The sequence below is a fragment of the Hippopotamus amphibius genome, chromosome 2 (genome assembly GCF_030028045.1).
Source record: "Hippopotamus amphibius kiboko isolate mHipAmp2 chromosome 2, mHipAmp2.hap2, whole genome shotgun sequence".
NCBI lineage: Eukaryota > Metazoa > Chordata > Mammalia > Artiodactyla > Hippopotamidae > Hippopotamus > Hippopotamus amphibius.
Window position 1 is genome coordinate 145724256 of NC_080187.1, and position 24092 is coordinate 145748347.

General features: G+C 38.3%; 1 protein-coding gene across 3 annotated transcripts in view; it reads left to right on the top strand.

Annotated features, from left to right (window-relative positions):
• The window catches only part of ADAMTSL3 (ADAMTS like 3), a 404352-nt gene that overhangs the window by 134845 nt on the left and 245415 nt on the right, over window positions 1-24092 (top strand). For 2 of the 3 annotated variants that reach the window (XM_057719996.1, XM_057719995.1), the window contains exon 5: window positions 19913-19958. In XM_057719996.1, coding sequence (XP_057575979.1) covers window positions 19913-19958 — 46 coding nt within the window. Of the gene's footprint in view, window positions 1-19912; window positions 19959-23122; window positions 23256-24092 lie in introns of those variants that run through there. The other variant, XM_057719997.1, reaches the window with a different exon arrangement.

A 24092-nucleotide genomic window follows, 5' to 3' on the forward strand; every position in this document is an offset into this window, starting at 1 on the left:
ACCCCAACCACCTGCAAGAGGCACGTATCAAACTCTTCAGCTGGTATCCCTCAAATGTCTTCCTCTCGACTGGGTGTTAGCAGATTGAAGCCCTCGTCGCTTCTCGTTCTGTTGGAGCAGAGTGAGGGGTAGGATCATAGCATAGATTTCTCAAAGAAATTTTCAGAAATCCTTATAGTGTCTAAGTCTCCAGCTCCAAGGTGCTTTTTATACCTTGGTGTGGCTGAGGAGTTTAACAGTTGTGAGTTAAGGTAACACAGAGGCTGCCGTCATGGTTCTTATAATCTAGGGGGACAAACAACAAAGTGTGTAATCAAATTGTATGTAATTAAAATTTGTGTCAAGGGGGTAGATAACGCCCATCCAGGGAAGTCCTCTGTGCCGAGGGTCTCTTGCTGAGACCCAACTGCTGAGAGGTAGTCAGTTATATGAAGGGTGGAGGGTTTTGGGACATAGAAGCCAGATAGTGGGGCCAGCATATGTGAAGGTGCTGGAGCAGGAAATGAAAAGAGGCTTTTATGCCTGCAAAACAACAGAGAAGGGAGCAAGCAGAATGGGCCAATGCTGAAGAAGAAGGTAGATTTGTAGGCCGTGGTAAAGAATCTGATTCTTAGATTTTGGATTTCAAATACTAGTATATTGTCCCAAAAAAGCATATTTGGAACTGATATAGGTTGTCAGTTTTTTATTTGGTCAGATAAAGACAAAAATAACAACAAACAACTCAACTATGGTCTCCCCTCACAGACTTTTCAGGAAAGAATTACAATCAGAATCGTTTCATTTTTACAGTAAAAAGTAGGACATGATCTTAGGTTGAAAGACTGGCCTTTAAGTTGAATTCGTGTAACTATAAAGACCCACCTTTTTGCGCTTCTTTGTCTCACTTCACTTTGGACCATGCTTTGAATGTAATAAAAACTGTCACGGATATTAACAATCTGATGATGGGTCATTGGGAACCAGAAATTGAGAAGTAAAACATAATCAATCGTGCACTTAGAACTTGAGACTGCAAGATCCCTGAAGTAACTGATATGCAGAAAAATGACTTTGTCTGAATCATATTTTTCATCCTAGCACTCACCAGTTTTTAAGCAGTAAAAGGCAGAGAAGCCAAGCAGAAAGCGGCTGCTAAGAGGCTGAGGAACTAAGCAGATTTATGGGCAGTTTTATACTCCTGGGACATAAAAATTGAAGTTCAAAGCCTTGGTAAACACCTCAGGTGATCAGTTTGTATCTCTGAAGGACTATACCCTAGGAGAAAGGGAAAAACCAATCCTAAACAGACTAGATATCACAAAGACTGAGACCTAGTCTTGAATTAGCTCAACCCTAATTTGAGTAATACAATTTGTTGCTATTCCAACTGCCTGCAAGAAGCTTCAAAAAACAAAAACAAAAAGCAAAGAAAAAAAAAAAAACAAAACAACACCCTGGAGGAAGATGACACCAACCAGAGATTATACAAGTTTTTATAGCTCATGCCAATAATTCAATAAAACATTACCAATCTTACCATGATACAAGAGCAAGAGGAAAAACAGACAACAGAAACAGGTACTAGAGTTATTGGACCTGTGTGTTAAAAAACAAAACAAAAACCCTGTAATAAATATTTACAAGAATAGATGACAGAATAGAGGATTTCACCAGAGATGTGGAATCCATAAATTGAATCATATGGGAATTTGAGAATAGAAGCATGTGATAATTGAAATTATGAACTAAATAGATGCCCATAATAGCAGATTAGAAACAGCCGAAGAGAGTATAGATTTGTATAAATATCCAGGCTAAATTATGGGGGGGGGGGCGGAGAATACAGAACATAGAATAAGGGATGTATGGGACAAGATGAAAAGGTCTAAACCATGTATAATTGGAATCTGAAAAGGAAAAGAAGTATAGAATAGGTTAGAGGTACTATCTGAAGAGATAGTAACCAGGAATTTCCCCAGATTCCCAAAAGTTAATGCCATAAAGATATCAAGCCACAAATTCCAGAAACTCTACACACCCAAACAGAATAAATATGCATAAACACATTATGGTAAAATCCTAAAAGAAGCCAGAGAGAGAAGACACATTACCTTCAAAGGAGCAAAAGTAATATTGACTGCTAACTTCTCATTAGAAGATAATGAAATCACCTAACATCTTGAAAGGAAATAACTATTAAAATAGAATCCTCTATCTAGTAAAAATATCCTTTGAGTGTGAAGGTGAAATAAAGATGTTTTGAGACAAAAACTGAGATAATTCTTTACCACCTGGCTTGTGCTAAAAGAAGTACTAAAGGGAGTTATCCACGTGGAAGGAAAATGACCCTATAGGATCATTACTAAAGAAATAAGAGCAATTTAAAAAAAATCTACAAACGTGTTTATGTGTATACTTATGTGTGTGTGTGTGTATCTCTAAATAATAGGGATCTAGATTAGAATTAGAGTTTTATCAACTGCCTTGTTAATTCAGTTCTCACTATCCATGGGAAAAATGTCTTTCTCCTGTTTGGATAAGAATCATTGCTTTATACCTATTGCGACTTTGTATCAGCGTGGAGGATGAATAGAAGCTGCAGTTGAAGGCATTCATGGGAAGGAACATTGCCTTTCTGCTAATGAGTTTCTTTTCTCTGATTTTTGTGAATTTCCTTTATTTGGAGATAGTCTCTGCAGTACCTATACTTCCCTTAACCCTTCCGGAGTACCCCAGCCCATTACAGGCACTGAGAGTTTCACAGGGATCCCTGACCAGTGAGATCTTATGTGTCTCTACATTTCTGTCTTATACTAGCCACTTCCATACCACTGACTGCCAGGAGTTCTGGCTACATCATCTGTCACTTTGATTTAGTGAGTATTGATGGGTTCTCCTGTGGATCTGTTCCACTTACTTCAAAGGCAGGCTTCTCTTTTGTGTACAGTGGATAATATATTTGTGTACCATCCTTTAATTCAGTCTTGTTCACATCTATATTGAAGTTTCTGGCTTCTGTATAGTCTCTGAATTTCCAGCTATGATGTCAAGATGTTGACCTATTAATATACTTTGTTGGTCATTTCACTAGGCATTTATAAGGGGGAAAGAGTTCACTATATGTGCTTGGATTACCATCTCTATTTAAAATCTTTCATTCTCTCATTTCTTTTATTTATTTATTTATTTATTTTTTGCTTAAATTTTACCTCTTGTAATTTGGAAATTACATATATGTATCCTGTTTTAATTATACTGATGATTAAAGTTAAGATGTTTGAAAACCATACTTTAATAATTGGTTTATAACTGTCAATGCCAATAATAAAATGCTAGTTTCTTTTGATTTCTATTTGTAAGCTGATGCATATTTTATGCTTTTCTTCTCCATTCCCACTTGTTGGGGTTTTGTTATTATAATTTGTGATCTTATACTCATTTCTTGGCACTGTTTATCCCGTTTATATCTTTTCCTTCATAATCATATTTTAAACCATTGGTGAAACTTAACTGTGTTTGTGTGCATACATTGTTTCAGTGTTCATTGTCAGTATTTTCAGTTCTTCATTCTGAATCACCACTTTGTTGGCAGGGATATGTTTTGAGCTGTGCTTCCGGAATTTTAATGCACATGTGAATCATCTAGGGATCTTATTAAAATATAAACTTTGATTCAGTAGGTCTGGAGTGGGGCCCAAGAGCTTTCATTTCTAACGAATTCCCAGGTGATGTCAATGCTGCTTGTCCATGGACCACAATTCCAGCAGCAAGACTTTATAGCCATCTTAATTTCAGGAAAAAGTTGTGGACCTTATACTTTATGAGTCCTTATATATCTGAAAATGTCTTTGTCTTGACTTCACACATAAACAGTGAATGGCTTACTTGGGTATAAAATTCCTCAGACACAAATTTTCCCTCTCCAGACTCAGAAGTTTTTTATCCATGAAGTTTGATATACAGTATTGGTCTTGGACCTCTCAGGCTGGCTTGATTTTTTTGTCTTCTTTGATAGATAACCTGTTTGTTCTGCCTGGATGCCTACAGAAGGCCTTATTTTTCCATCAGGAGTTTTACAAAGTTGTGTCTAGCTATCAGTCTCTTTTCATTTATGTTTCCCTGACACATGGTAGCCACTTTTGTGGTACAGATTTAGATCCTTCTTTATTGTAGAAAAACTTTTCTTCTGTTATATCATTTACTGTTGGTTCTTGTGTCTTTGTTCTGTCCTCTTCATGAACACTAGTGATTTCTATTTGTCTTCTACTTTTACTCTAATCACTTTCATCTCTGTTTTTTTTTAAATTTTTCTGTGTATTTGAGAGTGATTTTCAAGATCCTTGCCACTTGAATTTTTTCCTGATTTATTTTCTAATGACGTTTCAAAATGCAGCTATGGTGTATTTGTTACCTCACATTCTTTCCTTCATTTTAAACTTGGCCCTTCTTTGTGCATCTATTGTCCTAATCATCTGCATCTTATCATGTATGCTATTGTGTCTTTTTTTTTTTTTTTAATGTGATATCTGGCTAATTCTTACTTATTCTTCAAGGGCATCTTCATTTAGGAAAACTACTTCTTGGTCTGACTTTCATGATCTTCTTTGTGCTTCTTATTATTGGCTAGATAGGACTCCTTTTAGGGAAGGGACACTGACTTCACCACTCTAAGGTCTAACATCTGACATATGATTAAGACCCAAATATTGTTAATTGAATGAGTAAATAAGTGAATGTGTGCTCACCTATCACTTCACATCTTTTGCCAGTGCTCTTCTTTCTGCCTAAAGCATCCTTTTTCTCCTTTTTGTTGTTAACACATTGTTGACCTTGGAAACTCCTTTGAATCTCCATTTCTTCCTTAAAACATTTGTTGGCAATTCCTAGCATTTACTAGGTTAAGTGCAGTTCTTCTGTGTTTCTCTAGAATCTTGTGAATATTATCAGTGTTTATTTAATTGTGTTGTTTTTTACTTTTTCTATTTACACAATTGAAACAAAATTTTAGGTGTCATATATGGTGTGTCCAACATTACTACTGATGTGCAGTGGAAATTTAGTGTATTTTATTCCATAAATAGATAGATGAATGAATTAATAAATCCCAGGACTGATTTAAAAAAGCCTGCTTGACTGTAGTATGGGTCTGTGGAATAGGTAAGTATGGGTAATTTTGTGAAGAATATTGACAGCTGTGTTGGAGAATATAGACTTTTGACAAAGAGTTTAAGTTTTAATTTTTGTTTATTATTTTTAAAAAGATGTATAAGACATTAGACTTCCTATTTTCTTCTCTTTGCCCATTTGCCCTACTTCCTGGGAGATTTATCTAAACTTACATTCTAATTCTCTAAGTACTTTATATCTTTTTTTTTTCTCTTTCTCTGTTTTTTTTCTGAGATATTTTTTGTTCCTTGAATTATTATTATTATTTTTTAAAAGCAGTCTGTCCTTGATTCTCAGATGCAATATCTTCTCTTTTATCTCTCAGCATATAAATAGCCTTTGGTGGGGGGGGGGCTTTCTTCTCCCTGCATAGTCTCAATTCTTTCCAAATTACTGTTTTAATTTTGTTTTTGTTACTATATTTCATATTAGAGACTTTTCTAAGATTTCTGGTGATCCTGTTGTTGTTGTTTTTGTTGTTGTTGTTGTTCATATTTAAGGAAAAGAATTGTGAGCTTAATATTAAGGAGATGTGGCCAGTCTATCTCATTGCCTGATGATGTTTTTAGGTATTTTATTTTTGGTTGCTCTGATTTCTCAAACAAGAATCTTCTGATTCCAATATTCTAGGAACCAAGTGGGGTAGAAAGCTGGGCCCAAGTTAATTTATAAGTTTATTTCACTCAAAATTCCAGCAAGGTTTTTTTTTTTTTTTTTTGTAGATTAAACAAGATTACTCTAAAATTTACATGAAAGGCATAAGTCACAGAATACCTAAAACAATTCTGAAAAAAAAGAGTAGAAGGAGTCAGTCTACCTGATATCAAGACTGATATAGCTACAGTAATCAAAACTGTGGTATTGGCACCTAGATCAATGGGAGAAAATATTTCCAAACTACATATCTGATAAAGGACTAGGATCTATATTAAGAACTTTAAAAAATCAACAATTAAAAAACCCTATTAGAAAATGAACAAAAGACCTGAACAGGTATTTCACCAAAGAGGATACACAGATGGCAAATAAGTACATGAAAATGTGCTTAATATCACTAGTGTTAGGGAAGTGCAAATTAAAGCCACAGTCAAACATTATTACCTACCTACCAGAATAGCTTTTCTTTTTTTAAGTGACAACATGAAATTCTGGCAAGGATGAAGAGAAACTGGATCACTCATATACTGGTGGTGAGAATGTGAAATAGTACAGCCACAGGCAGGTTCTTAAAAAAATAAACATGCACTACCATACAACCCAGCAGTTGTACTCCTGGGCATTTATCACAGAGGTTGAAGACTTGTTTTCACATGAAAACCTGAATGTTTTTAGCAGTTTTAGTCATAATATCCAAAAAATGGAAACAACCCAGATGCCCTTTAGTGGGTGAATAGTTAAACTATACAATATCCATACCATGGAATACTACACAGCAGTAAAAAGAAATGAACCACTGATACACGCAATGACCTATCTCTGAGAATTATGCTGAGGTACAAAAAGCCATCCTCCAAAGGTTACATACCATATGATCCCATTTAAATGATATTATTGAAATGGCAAAAATTATAAAAATGGAGAACAGATCAGTAATTGCCTGGTATTAAAGAAGAGGTGGGGGTGGTTAGAAAGAAGGTATGACTATAAAGGGGGCAATTTGAGGGATCCTTGTGGTAATAGCAGTGTTTTATATTCTGACTGTATTAGTTTAAATATCTTGATTGTGTTATTGTACCATAATTTTGCAAGATGATCATTAGGGGAAACAGGGTCATAGAATTTCTGTTCATTATCTTACAAATCTCTGTGATTTACATTGATTTTAAAATAAAAGATATAATTTATTAAAAAAAAAACCTAGAAATGCCAGGTAAAATAGGACATGAATCTTTTTTAGGTAAAGTTGAATGGAGAGATATTGCATTTTTATGGATAGAAAGACTAAATATTGTCAAGATGTCAGTTTCTCCCAAGTGATTTTTAGATCCAGTGGAATCACAATCAAAATCCCAGCATAATATTTTGTGGATAGCAACAAACTGATCCTAAAGTTTATGTGGAGAGACAAAAGACCCAGCATAGAATAGAATAGTCAGAGGAATAAAACTACTCGACTTCAAGACTTACTATAAAGGTATAATAATCAAGACAGTGTATTATTGGTGAAAGAATAAACAAATAGATGAATGAAACAGAAGAGAGAGCCCAGAAATAGACCTCTATAAATGATCTTTGACAAAGGAGCAAAGGTAATACAATGGAGCAAAGACAGTCTCTTCAGCAAATGGTGCTGGAACAACTGCATATCCACATGCAAAAGAACTGAATCTCACACAGACATTACACTAATTCAAAATATATAACAGAACTAAATGCAAAACACAAAACTGTAAAACTCCTAGAAGATAACCTAGGAGAAAACCTTAGATGACCTTGGCTATGGCAGTGACTTTTTAGATGCAACACCAAAGGCACAATCCATGAGTAAAATAATTGATAAGCTGGACTTCATTAAAATTAAAAACTTCTATTCTGCAAAAAATAATGTCAAGAGAATGAGAAGACAAGCCATAGACTGGGAGAAAATATTTGCAAAAGACATATTTGTTAAAGGACTGTAATCCAAAATATACGAAGAACTTGTAAAACTCAACAATAAGAAAACAACCCAATTAAAAAATTGGCCAAAGGCCTTAATGAACACCTCACCAAAGAAGATATATAGATGGCAAATGTGCACATGAAAAGATGCTCCACATCATCTATCATCAGGAAAATGCAAATTAAAAGAACACTATACACCTACTGGAATGGTCAAAATCTGAAACAGTGACCACACCAAATGCTGGTGAGGGTGTGGAGTAACAGGAACTCTCATTCATTGCTAGTGGAAATGCAGAATGGTACTCCGGAAAACAGTAAGATGGTTTCTTACAAAACTAAATATTCTCTTACTCTATGAGTGAGTGTTCATGCTCCTTGGTATTTGCCCAAGGTAGTTAAAAACTTATGTCCGTATGAAGACCTGCACATAGATGTTTATAGCAGCTTTATTCATAATTACCAAACTTATAAGCCAGCAAGATGTCCTTCGGTAAGGTGAATGGATAAGCAAAATATACATCCAGACATTGGAATATTATTCAGCATTAAAAAGACAGGCTCTGTCAAGCCATAAAAAGACATGGAGAAAATTTAAATGCATATTACTAAGGGAAAGAAGCCAATCTAAAAAGGCTACAAACTGCATGATTCCAACTATATGACGTTCTTTTTTTTTTAAGCTCTTTATTGGAGTATAATTACTTTACACTGTTGTGCCAGTTTTTGCTGTACAACAAAGTGAATCAGCTGTATTTAAAATACATCTCCATATCCCCTCCCTCCCACGACTCCTTCCCACCTTCCCTACCCCAGCCCTCTAAGTATATGACATTCTTGAAAAGACAAAACTATGAAGACATTAAAAAGATCAGTGGTTGCCAGGGGTTAAGGGTCGGTGTTGGCAGGTTGATGAGTAGATGGAACACAGAGGGTATTTAGGGCAGTGAAAATACTCTGTATGATAGCATAATGATGGTCACATGTCGTACATTTGTGTAAACCCATGGAATACCCAACTTCAAGAGTGGACCCTAATGTAAACTTTGAGTTTGGGGTGATTATGGTGTGTCACTGTAGATTCATCATTTGTAGCAAAGGCACCAGTCTGGTGGGGAATGTTGATAATGGGGGAATCTATGCATGTGTGGGGCCAGGGGATATGTCGGAAATCTTTGTACTTTCCCCTCAATTTTGCTGTGAATTTGAAAGTGTTCTAAAAAATTTGTCTTAATAAAAAACAGTAAAGTTGAACATACAAGAAACTGTATGAAATCTACAGAGCCAAAAAACAAAGAGGAAACTGAGGGCCAGACCAATAAGTGCATAGCTGGTTTTATGCCTACCCTGGGGATGGAGATGGGATTTATTGGTCTCTAGAACTCAGGCTTTTGAGTTTTAATTCCTTTACAATCACAGGATATCAAATCTTGTGTGTATATGAGGCACAGTATAGGAACTCCAGGCCTAATTTAAAGGCAAGACTGTTGAAGTCTATGTATTTACTAAACAGATGGACTAGAAAAAATAAAAGCCTTCCACCAGCATAAGGAATTTAAATACCTTGGTCTCAACACTAAACGATAAAAAAAATTTCTACTTTGGAACAATGGAACTACTCTCCTAAGAATTTGAGGCTCATGTACATTGATCTACATATGTTGTATATATTGAGTTGAATGTTTATATCCCATTTGATTGTGGAAGGCTTGAAGTGAGAAATTAATATGAAAAGTAGTTTTGTTACCCTTGATAGCCCTGAGGTTACTGCAGTAGTAAAAGAGATGGAGAGACAGGTCACCAAGCCAGGCTGTATAGGGTTCCTATTCCTATGAATAGAGCCCTGCTTAGGATAAGCTTGCAGTCCTAAAATAGATAATATACAAGGAAATATTTGCCATGAATAAGCACCAGCAGGCACAGTATGGAATATTTAACGGAGAAAGGTCATATGTTATCTAAATCTATGTAAAAGTAGCGTTTGATAAAATGACCACTTTCATAATTGAAATGAAGAATCTTTGGAAACTAGGAATAGAGATGCACTCTCTTAGACTATAGAGTGTTACTGCATTTTCTTTAACATTAGATATGACATAAGAATGGCTGCTGTCATTCTTTATATTCATTATTGTACATAAGGTCATAGTATAATAAGGCAAGAAAAAACATACAAAGTATAATGATTAGAAAGGAGGAAACAAAACTCTCATTATTCATAGACTACCTTATTGTCTAAAGAGAATATCCAAGAGTATCTCTGCATAAAATAAAAGGACTAGTAAAAGAGTTCATTAAGGTTATTGGAAACAAAATTAGTGTACAAATAACAAATATATTCTTACACAGTAGGAAAAACTAATGAGGAAGCAAAATTTCAAAAAGACACCATTTATGCTACTTGCAAAATATTCAATAAAATATGTACAAAGCCTCTATGAAATATTTAAAGGCTCACCTAAATAAAAATTCTCAATATCATAAAGATGCCAGTTTCTCCTAAATTAATATTTAAGTTAAGCATAATTTCAAGAGTCTCATGGAAATGCAAAGATAATAAAAACAATTTTGAAGGAGGAAAAAAATAGAAGACTTCTTCAGACACTAGTATTAAAAAATATAGTAGTAGCATGGGCACAAATAGGCCAGTGTAGAAAAATCGAGTCCAGAAACAAAAATATGCATATGTGGGTGTTGATATATTTTCAAGATTGCATTATAAATTTGTGGAATTACACCTGAAGCTAATATAATGTTATATTTTCAATTATACCTTGATTAAAAAAATGGTGGAGAAAGAGTGAACATTGTATACATGGGGTTCAAATTATTGATATCCAAAGGAAAAAATATTAGAAAATGTCAATCCATTAAAGAATAAATTCCAGGTGGATTAAAATTTACTTATGAAAAGCAAATCTTGAAAACATTTAGAAGAAGAATATTTAGGAGAATATCTGTCTGATCTCTGGGTAGTAAATTTTTCCTTAACTAGGACACAGAAAGCATAAGTTACAAAGGAAAATATGTATAAATTCAAGCAGGCTAAGCAAACACCTTTGTATCAGGTGCTAGAAACCAAAAGAAAAATATGTGCTATAAATCAGAAGAAAAGCATAGACTGGGAGAAAAATGTTGATAATAAATAGGGCCAATAAGGGCCTAGTGTCTGAGATACTTAAATGCAATAAAACAAAAGCAAAGCAAACTAGTAGAAGAATGGGAAAAGCATATGAACAGGAAATTCACAGATGGGGAACCTGTATAGTCTAAAACAAATGAAAATATTAACCTCACTAACCAAAAAAAAAAAAAAAAAAAAAAAAAGCAAAAAATACAAAGTGAGATATTTCATATTTTTCAGACTGGGAAACTTTTTAAAGTTTAAGAATGCCAAATACTGGCCTAGGTGTGTAAAAACAAGAACTTTTCTGCACTACTAATGGGGGTGAAAATTGATGTTCCCATTTTAAAGGGCAGTTTGTCATTATCTGGTACTAGTGAAACTGTAGGTGCCCACAACAGAACAGCCCCACTAGGGTGTGTATTCCAGAGAAATGTACAGATGTCCCCTAGGTGATCGTTTAACATGGCTCACTGCAGAACCAATCTAAATCTTCATAGACGTTCAGGAAAATTGATCAATAAAAAATAAAAAGAATTGATAAATTGAGCTATAGTTATAACTTGGATTAGCCATAAAAATGAATGAATGAGAGTTGCATCTATCTAACATGGATAGTTTAAAAAATATAGTGTTGGGACAAAAAAAAATCAAGCTGTGAAAGGTTATGCAAACTATGATACCATTTACTTAGTTACCTCTGACCAAGGGGAGCTAGGCAGGGCATAGGCCTGAGGAGGTTTGGAAGGGGGCTTCCACCATACTTGTCATGACACATTTCTTAAAAATACACCTGAAGACAACTTTTAGGATATGATGAAGCTTACTGGTGTGTGCGTGAGTTTGCATCATTCTCCTGCCCTTTTCTTGGACTTAAAACATTTCATCATAAAATAATTGTAGGAACCCCCAAACAGTTCTGTCCTAAGTATCTCTAGTATATTTCGCATCACCCTTCCTGAAGTAGCACTTGCTTGACTTTTTCATTTTTTAGGACTTATGCAGTGTTGTTTGGTCTATTTATGTACACATCTTAACCTATGTTTTACAATTTACTCTTAGGCCTGAGAACCTCCACATTTTTGCTTGCTCCCTGAGCTGATCTAATTTGAATGCATATCTGAAGCTAGGGAAGATTCTATACCAAACATAAGAAAAGAATTAAATGAGAGAATAGTGTGTTCTGAGGTATGTAGAGTAAGACAAGTGTCTGGTGAGGCGGTATATGTTCTCCAGCTTGGTTCCTGACATCAGGCCAGGGCTGTGGGGCACCCACTCTTTACATGACTTTGATAAGAAGCAGGGACAGTAACGTTATTTCTCTGCATAAAACTTGCATTAGATTACTTTAAAGGAAAGGCATTAGGGTTGCTAATAATTCTCTTATTCCTGCTCCCCACCTTTTAGGCAGCCCCAACCCTTACATGCCTACTCCCACACGGAGACATTTCACTGTAATTTTCGATGTACTCTGAGATTGTTAAGAAGGAAGCCTACTTCCCTTGGAAAGCTTATCAGGTCTTCTTATCCTTGAACAGCCTTAGAGACTCATTAAATCTTCATACGTATTGAGCTTTTGTAGTTGATTTTTCATGGAAGAGGTATATGGAGGTGGTTACATACAAACCAAACAGAAAGCTATCTCAAAGCTTTAGAAAGCCTTTCAGTGCCTTCTCTTGTTATCAGTGTGCTCCTTTAAATTCATGATTTAGGAAAGGGGGTGAGTGTGGCTATTTTGCTCATTTATTTCCTTGTGGATAGTTATTTCAGAATTTGATTACATTTAAATAACACACTCAGTTCTTTTGCACTGTAAACCATATGCCTGCCAGAATGTCTCTTTCTCTTGCAGAAATTTGCAATTTGATAGTCTAGTCAAGTGCCAACCATGGGAAAGACAGGTTTAAGTTAACTACTATTTTTTTTAAAAATTAATATATTTCTATTCTTCACATGCTTCTCAGTTTTTAAGACACTAGTATTTGAGTCAATATATCAGCAAATGAATGCAATAAATTATACTGCTATAAACTCCAGAGAAATTTTATTAATGTTTTAAAGTATCCTCATGTGGAATCAACATGTTTCTTATATATGATAAATTTATGGCTTCAAAACTCTTCAATTTTAGGGTGTTATGAATGTTGTAATGGATAGAAAATACATAATTGTGAAATGATGTTCGTGAATTTTCATATACTCCTGATAACCATTAGCTCTTGCAAATAATAATTAGAATGAAATTAAAAACTTGGAAGTCATATTTCTGCAGCTCAGTTGCTTTGAGCCAAAGGAATTCATTCCAGAATAAGCTGGCAGGTTCCTGCTTGGGGAATTAGGACTCCAGTGCCCTTAACTTTAAAATAACTTGCATTTCATTTTATGCCTGTTTCATAAAGTGGCCATTCATTTTCATACTAAATTGTAACCAAAGCATGCCACATGAATAAGAGGCCAGTCAGTGGGTTCAGTGTATAAGTTGGACAAAGTGAAGTAGAACATGAAAATTGTCCACCAGGTGGTTAGGTTAAAGAAAAAAAACAGCAACAACAAAAAACAAAACAAAACAAAAACCTTACTACTGACTTGTTAAGGGAATTGAGAGGTAACCTTCCTGCATCTTTTTATCCACATTGTAGTGCATAGTAGGCTCACCATAAAAAGTCCTTGTAGAAGGAATGAGTCCAAAATGGTACTTTACATTTTGAGAATTCATGAAATAAAATGCTCCTTTTTTCATGTCACTTTGCTGCAGTTGTAGTGGGATTTTTAGTAGAGATATACTTACATTTTAGGTTAGATTTTCAGGCCTAACACACAAGATGCAAGTTAGTGCCTCACAATTGGGACATAGCAGGTGGCACTACACAGCAGGCCTGAGATGCAAACATGAACTACCATCAGCAAATATGTTCTTTCCTTTTAGTGATAAATTTTTCAAAATTAGCTTTGTTTTTTATTTAAATAACTAAAATTAAACAATTACTAAAAATGCATCTGAAAAATTATTGCTGAAGTTCTAATACACTTTTAAAGAAAATGTCATTCCTTGTTGTGTCCACAGTTTTTGTATTCCAGTATTTAGATCAATTCAAATACTCTCTTAAGCCATGTTTTTGTAAGTTGTCTGCCCCCTTGATATTAGAATCAAAAGCTTTTTAGGGTTGTAAGTCAGCGTGATACAAGAAGATTTTGGTTATCACTTCCCTCATCTATTAGCTGCTTTCCTCAATTGGGACTTTTCCAAAAAAAGCAGAGTACTTCAAATTACCCTTTCACTTTTTCTGTAATTTATTTTCTTCTTTTATCCACACATAATAAGCACAATGCAATAAGTCATGTAAGTAAATGACCTTGTCCACTGGCATAGCTGTTGTTTCCCAGGAGAATGGAGTCATAGCCTTTTGACCAAGAGAGAGACTCCTCCACCCTAATAAATTTTTCTTGCCAGACTCCCAGTTTGATGCTTCTGGAATGTTTAAAATTTAATGTAGCCTGGCTGAGAGTTTAATAAATTTCAAAGTCCTATACCTCTGATGAGTCACAAAGATGGAAATATACAGTGTTAGAAAATACTAAGACTGGGTCAACCTATTGAGATAATCGAGGAAGATGTTCTAAACTCCAAGTCAAGAGAATTACATGAAAAAGAGGCAACTATTTGGACACTTTGTGGTATTCCAGTTCAGAAATTTAATTATCATTTAGTCAGTGCTTTTGGAGGCAGCCATAGTGCTGTTCTTTTCACTCCAAAATGTCTTTTTCTCGTATGCCTTTTTTTTTTTTTAATTCTCAGATTTTATTTTACTCAGAGAAGCAACAGAATCACTATGTAGAGACAACCAACCTAGAGGTGGGATAGAGCCCTCTTCAAGGATGTAAGAGCCCTCACTCATGTGGCTTTGTAGTAGAGCCAGCAGTGTGTAGCCCTTAGCACACAGCCCTTACTGCCAGCTGTTACCCCCTCACCCCACTACCAGGCAGTGGTTACTGGGAGACCAGTAATGCCACTCTAACCGTCCTGCTCAGTTATTGGTCAGTGCCACAGGGGTTCCCACTCAGCCATTGGTTGGTGCCACAGGGGGCCCCGTTCAGCCATTGCTAGGTGCCACAGGGGGCCCTGCTCAGCCATTGGTTGGTACCAGGGGGGGGCCCCCCCCTCAGCCATTGGTCGGCACCATAGGGGGCCCTGCTCAGCCATTGGTTGGTGCCACAGGAGGCCCTGCTCAGCCATTGGTTGGTGCCACAGGGGGCCCCACTCAGCCATTGGTCGGTGCCACAGGGGGCCCTGCTCAGCCATTGGTCGACACTGCAGTGGGCTTCTCCCCCAAGTGAGCAGCTGTCAGTGAGCTACTATTAGTGGGGGCCATTTTCTCTAGCCCAGGGTCGGTGGAATGTGGTGGTCAGGTGGAGAGTGTGGTGGTCAGGTGGAGAGTGAGGTAAGAGGCTGATCCCGGTGGTCTCCCCTGGGGGCCCAGGGAACAGGCTGGGGGTGTGTCCTTCAGGGCTCCAGAGCCCTGGCCAAGACTGTCCACTGTCTGCACCGCCCCCCCCCCCCCCGACCCTCATGGCAGTGGCAGTTTGCATAGGACACAGTCTAGGGGCCTGGCCCCCACTGTTTGGGCGGCCTGAGGAGAATGAGGGCCAACTGGGTCCTGGGTGCCCAGCTCCCTCAGCAGTGACAGCTGGGCAGGGTCTTGGGACCTGGCCCTGAGGGAGCCACCAACACCAGAGACGCGCCTCCTCAGCCAGGCCTGGGCACTGGTGGGGACCCAGACTGGGTGCTGGGTGGGTGCTCTGGGCTGGGGTAACCACCCCTTCTGCCTGCCCCCCCCCCCAATAATTTGACTCCAACTGCTCCAAGAACATACATTTTGCCCTGTTACAGATAAAAAGCCCTAATGAAATTTCTCTGCCCGTGACAGAGTCTACCTGCGTCTTAGGTAGATTCCTTAGCCTGAGATGGGGATTCTCATTCAAGTGATGTACTTGGTGGTGGGGATGGTGCTCTTGGTGGAAGGGCAGTAAGGGATGCAGAACAGGGCAGGGGTAAGAAATAAGAGTGTGGTCTTGGCTAGAGTCTGGCTTTAGTCTGATCCTGCAGGGAAACTCTGGAACACAAATGATACCCTAGGTTAGTACCACCTTGAGGCAAGACCAGGCCAGTCGGTCATGGGCCAAGAACTGGGGAAGGGTTTGGGAGGGGGCATCCCTCCCGGGGGGTGGCTTCCATTTGACTCATGAGAAGGTAGCAGGAAGGTGCATCCCCACAGTAAAGGAGATCTGAGCAGGGCACCTACTACAGGCTTGTTCTGTCGGCACCCCTCACCCCAGGCTGCTGGATCCCATATGCTTTCTAAATCCCATTAGGGACTGCACCTCACAGAAAACAGATATGAAGGGAATGAGGTACATGCTGCAGTTGGAACAGAAAGTAAGGTGAGGATGGTATGAGATGTGGATAGAGAATGGTGAGTTTAAGAAGGATTGCAAAGAAAGAAAAAGCAGTATCAAAAAGTGTATCGGGGAGTTCCCTGGTGGCCTAGTGTTTAGGATTCCAGGCTTTCGCTTTCACTGCCATGGCCTGGGTTCAATCCCTGGTCAGGGAACTGAGATCCTGCAAGCCTCACAGCACTGCCAAAAAAAAAAAAAAAAAAAACTATCAGATAATAAAATAGAAAATAACCACTATGGGAAAAAGAAAATCAGTCATGTGAAGGGATATCTGTAGGAGATTTCTTGGAAGTATAAGAGAAGGTCAAATAAATGAGATGTATATTAGGGAAAATCATAGATCAATAAGGAAATAATAGGAGCAGAGAAAGAAAACTCTAACTTAAGAATTACAGATATTCTCGGAACAAGAGCAGTAATCAAAATTATAATCTGAGAATAACATGCAGCACTGCAAATGAAGACCTTGAGTGTTGCAGTCAAAAAGGCCAACTATTTTTTCAGTCAAAATCAATTAAAATAAACACACAACTAGGTACACCCTGGCTACAATTTTTATTTCAAATACTAAAAACCAAAACACTACATGCTTCCAGGCAGAAAAATGAACACATGTACAAAAGAATAAAAATCAGACTTCTCTTCTGCGAGTCTAAATGTCAAAGGTCAGTGAAGTGTGTCTACAGTTTTGAGGAAAAAGGGTCATGAAAAAAATAATATATCTTCTTCATTGCCTTTCCTATGTGAAATACAATGTTCAATAACATGGGAGACATTTATCCTTCTTGAAAAAACAACCAGTCAAATAATATTTAGCCAACCAAGAGTTAAAAATGTATCCATGAAGAACTCATGAGATAAAAGGAATGGCATTTGTTATCCATTTCTAGATATGTATCCTAAATGTGAACAAAAGTGAAAGCATAATGATACTTAGCAAAGCATTAGTATCTATAAAATAAGCAGACTCAGCAATCCCACTTCATAGGATTTGCCCAAGAGAAATGAAAAGTTATGGTCACACAAAACCTGTATGGGAATGTTTATAGCATTTTTGTTCATAATTGCTAAAAGCTGGAAACAACCCAAATATCCAGCTGGGGAATGAGTAAAGGAACTGCTCTGCATACACACAGTGGAATACTATTCAACAATTGAAAAGGAGCAACCTTCGGATATATACAGCAACATGGATGGATTTCACATGTATTATGTGAAGTGAAAGGAGTCAGTCTCAAAAAACTACGCACTGTATGATTCCATTTACATGACATTTTGGAAAAGGCGAAATTAATGGGACAGAAAACAGATCCGTGGTTGCCAGGGACTGGGGGTGGAGAGAAGTGGGCTGCAGGGGGGCAACCTGAGGGCATTTATGGGATGATGGAATGTGTCACATGTTGATTGTGGTCATACTTACACAGCTGCATGGGCTTGTCAAAACATATGAAACTGTGCACCCCCGCAAAGTGAATTTTACTGTGAGTAAATTTTAAAAGGAGGGAAAAAGAAGAGGCAGCATAAATACCCACAAAATGTAATGTCTGCACAACAATGTGAATACACTCATAATTCTGAATAGTATATTTAAAAATGGTTAGGGTGGTAAATTTTATGTGATGTGTATTTTACCATAATTTAAAAAATTCAAATTCAGAACTACAAGAAATGTAATATCTGTATCATGGACTATTATGTAGTCATTAAACAATTTTTCCAAGGAATTATTAATAAAATGGGAAAATGGTTATAATATTAGATTAAAATGAATACAAAGTTGAATTGGCTGTACGATTTCACATCTGTAAATAAGTCAGGGCAGAAACCCTGGAAGATGAAATGCCAGAATGTTAAGGGTAAAGGTCTGATGATGGGATTTTTTTTTTTATTGGGATGTAGTTGTTTTACAATGTTGTGTTAGTTTCTGCGGTACAGCGAAGTGGAGTTCCTTGTGCTATACAGCAGATTCTCATTAGTTATCTAGTTTATACGCATTAGTGTATATATGTCAATCCCAATCTCCCAAATCATCCCACCACCCCACCTCCCCCCTTGGTGTCCATATGTTTGTTCTCTACATCTGTGTCTCTGTTTCTGCCTTGAAAACCAGTTCATCTGTACCATTTTTCTAGATTCCACATATATGTGTTAGTATATGATATTTGTTTTTCTCTTTCTGACTTACTTCACTTTGTATGATAGTCTCTAGGTCCATCCACGTCTCTACACATGACCCAGTTTTGTTCCTTTTTATGGCTGATATTGCGTTGTATGTGTGTACCATGTCTTCTTTATCCATTCGTCTGTCGATGGGCACGTAGGTTGCCAAAAGGCACATGAAAAGATGCTCAACATCCCTATTTACTGATGATGGGATTTTTAATGATTGATTTTCCTCTTTTATACTTCTTGGCACATTATTAGTTTTCACTTACTCTTTTTGTAGTTGATAAAACTAGAGTCGTCAGAAAGTATGTGCGATGAGTTATATATTGCTGAAATAGACTTGTTCAATCATTTCATATAGTCTCATATTTAAATCAGACCAGCAAAAGATGATCTCTTTGGATCCACTTTCTAAAAGTTCTATTCTCCCAGAACTAACTATTCTAAAACAAATGGCATAGTCATGATTGACTTTTAATTCAAAATGGCGAGTTACACCTGTGTTTAGCTTTTCTTGCTCCAAATATGCCATTGAATTGACCAGGGACACATAAAGGGTAAAAACATAGCTCCATGGGAAAATTGGGAAAGATACCATTTACAGATGAGTTATCTTTAAGGAGTTAATGTAAAGTATAGAGCAGCAAACACTGCACAGAGAAAAGGACCTGCCAGATGGAATTCCAAACATCCAAAAGGATCGTTTGCCTGGAAGATGAGTGGAGGCAACGTCCCAGAGCAAGTGGTTGAGGGAAGGAAGTGTGTGTGGTGGTCATCCCTGGAGGGTTCTCAGGCCTATACATATATCCGTATATGACTTCAGACCCTATGGGATCGGTATCCTAAGAAAGCCACCCCAACACTATTTTGTAGCATTCGCTGAGTAAGGCCAGTGGCTGAGGTAAAATATAAGCATTGCCTCAGGCAAATTTCTAACAGAGACAGTTGAATTGATTAGAGAGGGAGGTTATAGAAGGCTCAGCTAACTTGGTGACCTCAGCCAAATGAGGAAGAGAAATTCCCCTACAGGGACTTGCTACACAAATTCTTCTGCCTATAGCTTTCCCTTCTTTTTCTTTGAAAAAAAAAAAAAAATACGCACACATTATACACACATACACACTATACATTAAGTTCAGTGGTTATATGGACCCTGGGGTAAAAACTGTGCTTAAGTATAATAATAGTAATAATGATAATATGACATTTTCAACTAAAGAATTCACTCTCTATTTAACCTGACATTTCCATGAGACATTTTGGCCTCCTGATCCTTGAAAGTTATTTCTTAGAACTTAAACTTTGAACTTTGAGGTACTGTGCCATAATAAAAGTTTTATGAGTGCCTTATTTTCACTTTTCTTTCTTTTTTTGCTGCTGGCAACTTCCATGAAATCCATATTTTCTTTTTTCCCTCAGGAATTGTGAGGGGCAGAATATTCGATACAGGACATGCAGCAATCATGTAAGTTCTGTAATAAAAATATATAATCCCATAAAATATGTTCATGTTTTAAGTCAGAATATTATGTACCGTAAAGCTAATGGCCTCTTGGTAGTCTTTGTGGAAAATTTGAATATTTGTTTAATTGACAGCATGTTGTGTTTATCTCATATCTTCCACTTATACTACATTTTTAGGCCACTTCACACGTATGGTCTAAGTTGGTAGGCATTTAATCACTTCTGAATTCGTAGAAACAATACATAATACTTGTAAATGCCTTCAAAGTTCAGAGTGCTCTGTGTATAGGATTTCACCGGGCCCTCACTATGACCTCCAAGATGTCGGCATATCAGGTGTGGCAAATGAGGGGACTGGGGCTGAGGGAGGTGAAATTATTTTCCAAAGGCCACTTAGGAAGAGTACAGAATTGAACTTCTCTCGTGCTGTTTCTCCTGCTCCAAAACACCTGTTGTGCCCCCTGTAAAGTGTGTTCCGGAGTAGTGTAGGTAACTGAAGAAAATCACACCTGAGGAAGGGTTTGTAAACCTTACTCTCATTCTACAGTGATGAACACAAACAAAAAATAAAATTCAAATCTACAAATGTGCAGTGCAAAATAAATGTCAAAAAGCACCAGTCATATTTTCCACACGAAACATTTCCTTTGTTAGTGATATATACCTGAATCGAAATAACAGGAATTCAAAGGAAATTCTGAAAACCTGGAGATCAAAGTGAGATTTAGGGTGTTTTAAAAATCCATTTTTCTCAAGTAGCTATAACTTGTTTATTTTAAATGTTTCCCTTACTGAGGGACTGCCCCTCTCTTCCTTCTGTGTCCTGGGCCAGTGTGAGACAGCAGTCCTGGGTAAGCATTTCTGTTCTACTGACCCAAACTCTTCCTCGGTGAGCAGCCTCAAGCCCTAGCCTTGGGGAGTGGAGAACAGGCAGTGTTTGCAGGACCTTTTGTCCATGGACCTGAAGCCAGGTTTTCAGTGTTTTAATCAGCGGCGAAGCAGAAATATTTTCCTCTCAAACTTGAGTGGAAAAATGTGTGCTTCTTTATTGGGCACTCAAAGTTCGATATCACCCAGCCCTGAGGTAGCTAGATTTGTGTCCACTATGTGCTAGGAGGGATTTTTGGGAGACAAAGCAAATAGGTTTCATATGTCCTATGACAGGATGGACTTGGGGACTCAAGAGACACACGTGGGGGGGGGGGGCGGGGCCACAAAATTAAATTAGCTGGAATCTAGTTGGGGATGAAGGAGGGAGAGAGATTGACCAGGCACAGACACCAGGCTGGCATTTAGGTATGAGCAGAGTCTAGCATTTGTTCTTTTTAAATTAAATTAATTAACTTTATTTTTTGCCTCCCTGCCCCGTGTGTGGGATCTTAATTCCCCGATCAGGGATCGAACCTATGCCCCCTGCATTGGAAGCGGGGAGTCTTAACCACTGGCCTGGCAGGGAAGTCCTGTAACATTCATTTTTACTCCAGCATATGGATGCATTAGCAGCCTGAGGGTTTTACATACAAGATGTTTCGATCTACTACCTTTTGCCTAGGTACATTTGATTTTTCAATTGCTGCTGTCACACATTACCACAAACTTGGCTTACAGCAACACAGATTTATTACCTTACAGTTCTGGAGGTCAGGAGTCTGATATGCGTCTCACTGGGCTAAAATTAAGGTGTGGGCAGGGCTGCATTCCTTCTGGAGTCTCTAGGGAAGAATCCATTTCTTTGTCTTTTCCAGCTGCTAGAGGCTGCCCACATTCCTTGGCTTGTGGCCCCTTTTTCCATCTTCAAAGCCAGCAACGTTACATCTCTCTGTCCATTTTTATGTAGTCACATCTGCCTGTGATCGCAGCTGAGTGAGGTTCACCCACCTGGATAATCCAGGATTCTCCCCATCTCACAGTGCTTAACCTTAGTCAAAGGATGCTTTGGGCAGAGCCCATATCACCACATAAGGCAACCTATTCGCAGGTTCTAGGGATTAGGTTGTGACCATCTATGGGGAAGGTGCATTATTCTGGTTAACACAGTGGGACAGCTCTTCTCCGACAAATGGGTCTGGCAAATTCCTTGCAGTCATTCCAGAATAAATGTCACAACAGTGTGCTATAAAGCAATACTCTGGGGAGCTCTCTAGGGGAATTCATTTTAAATGTCCAGATCAAGATAGTACATTCTGAGATTTCATTCTAGGGTTTCTGTGTGTGTGTATGAGAGAGAGAGAGAGGGAGAGCGGGAGACAGACAGACAGACAGAGAGGGAGAGAGAGAGAGGCTCTGCTCTAGCTAATTCCAAAAAGGCAACTCTTAACACAAGTGTTACAAGGGTCTAGGAATGTTGTGAGATACAATGTAGAGATAAAATGTGATCCACTGAAATTGTTGTGTACTAGTTGCAGTGGCCAGAACTTCAGTTTGAGTGAAGATCTGATGCCCCTGAGGCTGGGAGGGTCTTGGGAGTACTCGTGGTCTCTAACTGATGGCCCCTCAGAGGAGTCTGCAGAAACCTTTACCACCTCTAGGCTGGTGAGAAACAGATGCTTAGGAGGTGGGAGCTAGTGGGGCAGGACAGCAAGGTAAATATCACCCTTTTCTATTTCTCAGAGTTGGAGTCCTAAGAGAATCCTTAGAGAGATTTCATAAGAAAATGGCATTCCTTTCTATGCTTGCCATTGCAAATGCAGAGTTTCCAACAAAATTTCTTACAGGGAAATAAGGGAGCCCTGTGGCAGGTCTTTCACATCTGTAGTGGTCAGGGCACCCCTCTGTCTCCATGTGCCAAGTGTCTGTAGCCGCGATACTCAAGCCCTACTGAAGACCTGACAGGGGTAAAGGCAGCCCCAGCTGCAGTGTTGATGATGTGTAAGAAGTCTGTTCCTATACAGGAGTGATTATATGGGTGTATTCCTGGGAATGTAACATAGAAACATTGCAAGGCATCAAGTACAGTAAGTGGATGTAACCACACTGAACTCAGGATACAAATAAGGTCACATTTTGTTGTTGTTGTTGTTTTTCCATATAATTACTTGAGATGCTTCCTGCTTTATTAATTAGGGATTTAGAATAACCCTCTTGAAATCTCCATGTCTCTATCACCCCAAGGATTCCAGAGAACAGGAGTGGGAAGTGGAGAGAAAACTGAGTTGTGAGCCCTGCTGCTGTTTATCCCTGCCTTCCAGTGACCTCACTGAAGATGACCATGCTCGGTCACTAGTCATTGGCTCCTCTTTCCCTGTTGATGGGGTCGTCACCCACTCTCCTGAAGGAAGCTGCCTTTAGTGATTCCCAGGTCAGGCACTCTTTTGAGGGAAACTTGCTTCATGATTCAAAGATGCCCACACCTATACTTCTAGGGACCTGAGCACCCCATCTGATAGGACTGCAAGATCTGCGTTTCCATCCAAGGGATGTCACCTTCAGGGGCCATGTAGGGAAGTGTGCTGTATGGAGAAGCAGAAGTCACTGCCGCCGCTGGTGAGCCCCGGAGACCTGGGCATGGATCCTGTTCCTGAGGTTGCTAATACTTCTTTTCTTCCACAGGATTATTTGAAGGCTCAGGCTCTCAGCCTCAGAACCATAGAGTTTGTCACATGTGTGTCAGCTTTCTAACTCCTAACCAAGATCAATAATAGTAATAATAGCATCAATAATAGCTCAGACTTATGGAGTACTTCTTAAATGCTAGGGACTGTCTGAGCGCCTTTTCATGAGTAAATAAATTTGATCCTCGTAATCCCTATGAAGCAGGTATTATTTTTATCTCCACTTTTACGAGAAGGAAACCTAGCTAACCTGCCCCGGGTCACAGAGCTGCATTCAACCCCAGGCAGTCAGGTTCAGGCTCCCTGGAAGTGTGTGCTCTTGATCACTCTGCTACATCATCGTGCTTCTTGGAAAGAAGTGCAAAGAGGTCTCAAGCTTTGTCAGATAATGAAATGACACCCAGACAGCAGCAACTCAAACAAGGCCCCTTCTAACGGCCCAGGAGCACAAGAATTGCAGAGGTAATTGTAGGAACATTACAGTTTCTGATACCATTATAGAAACTCCAATTCCGGGAACAGTGGGAAGGACCTTCTGAATATTCACAGCTGGCCAGAGACAAAGGGCAGGGAAGGGCAGGGAA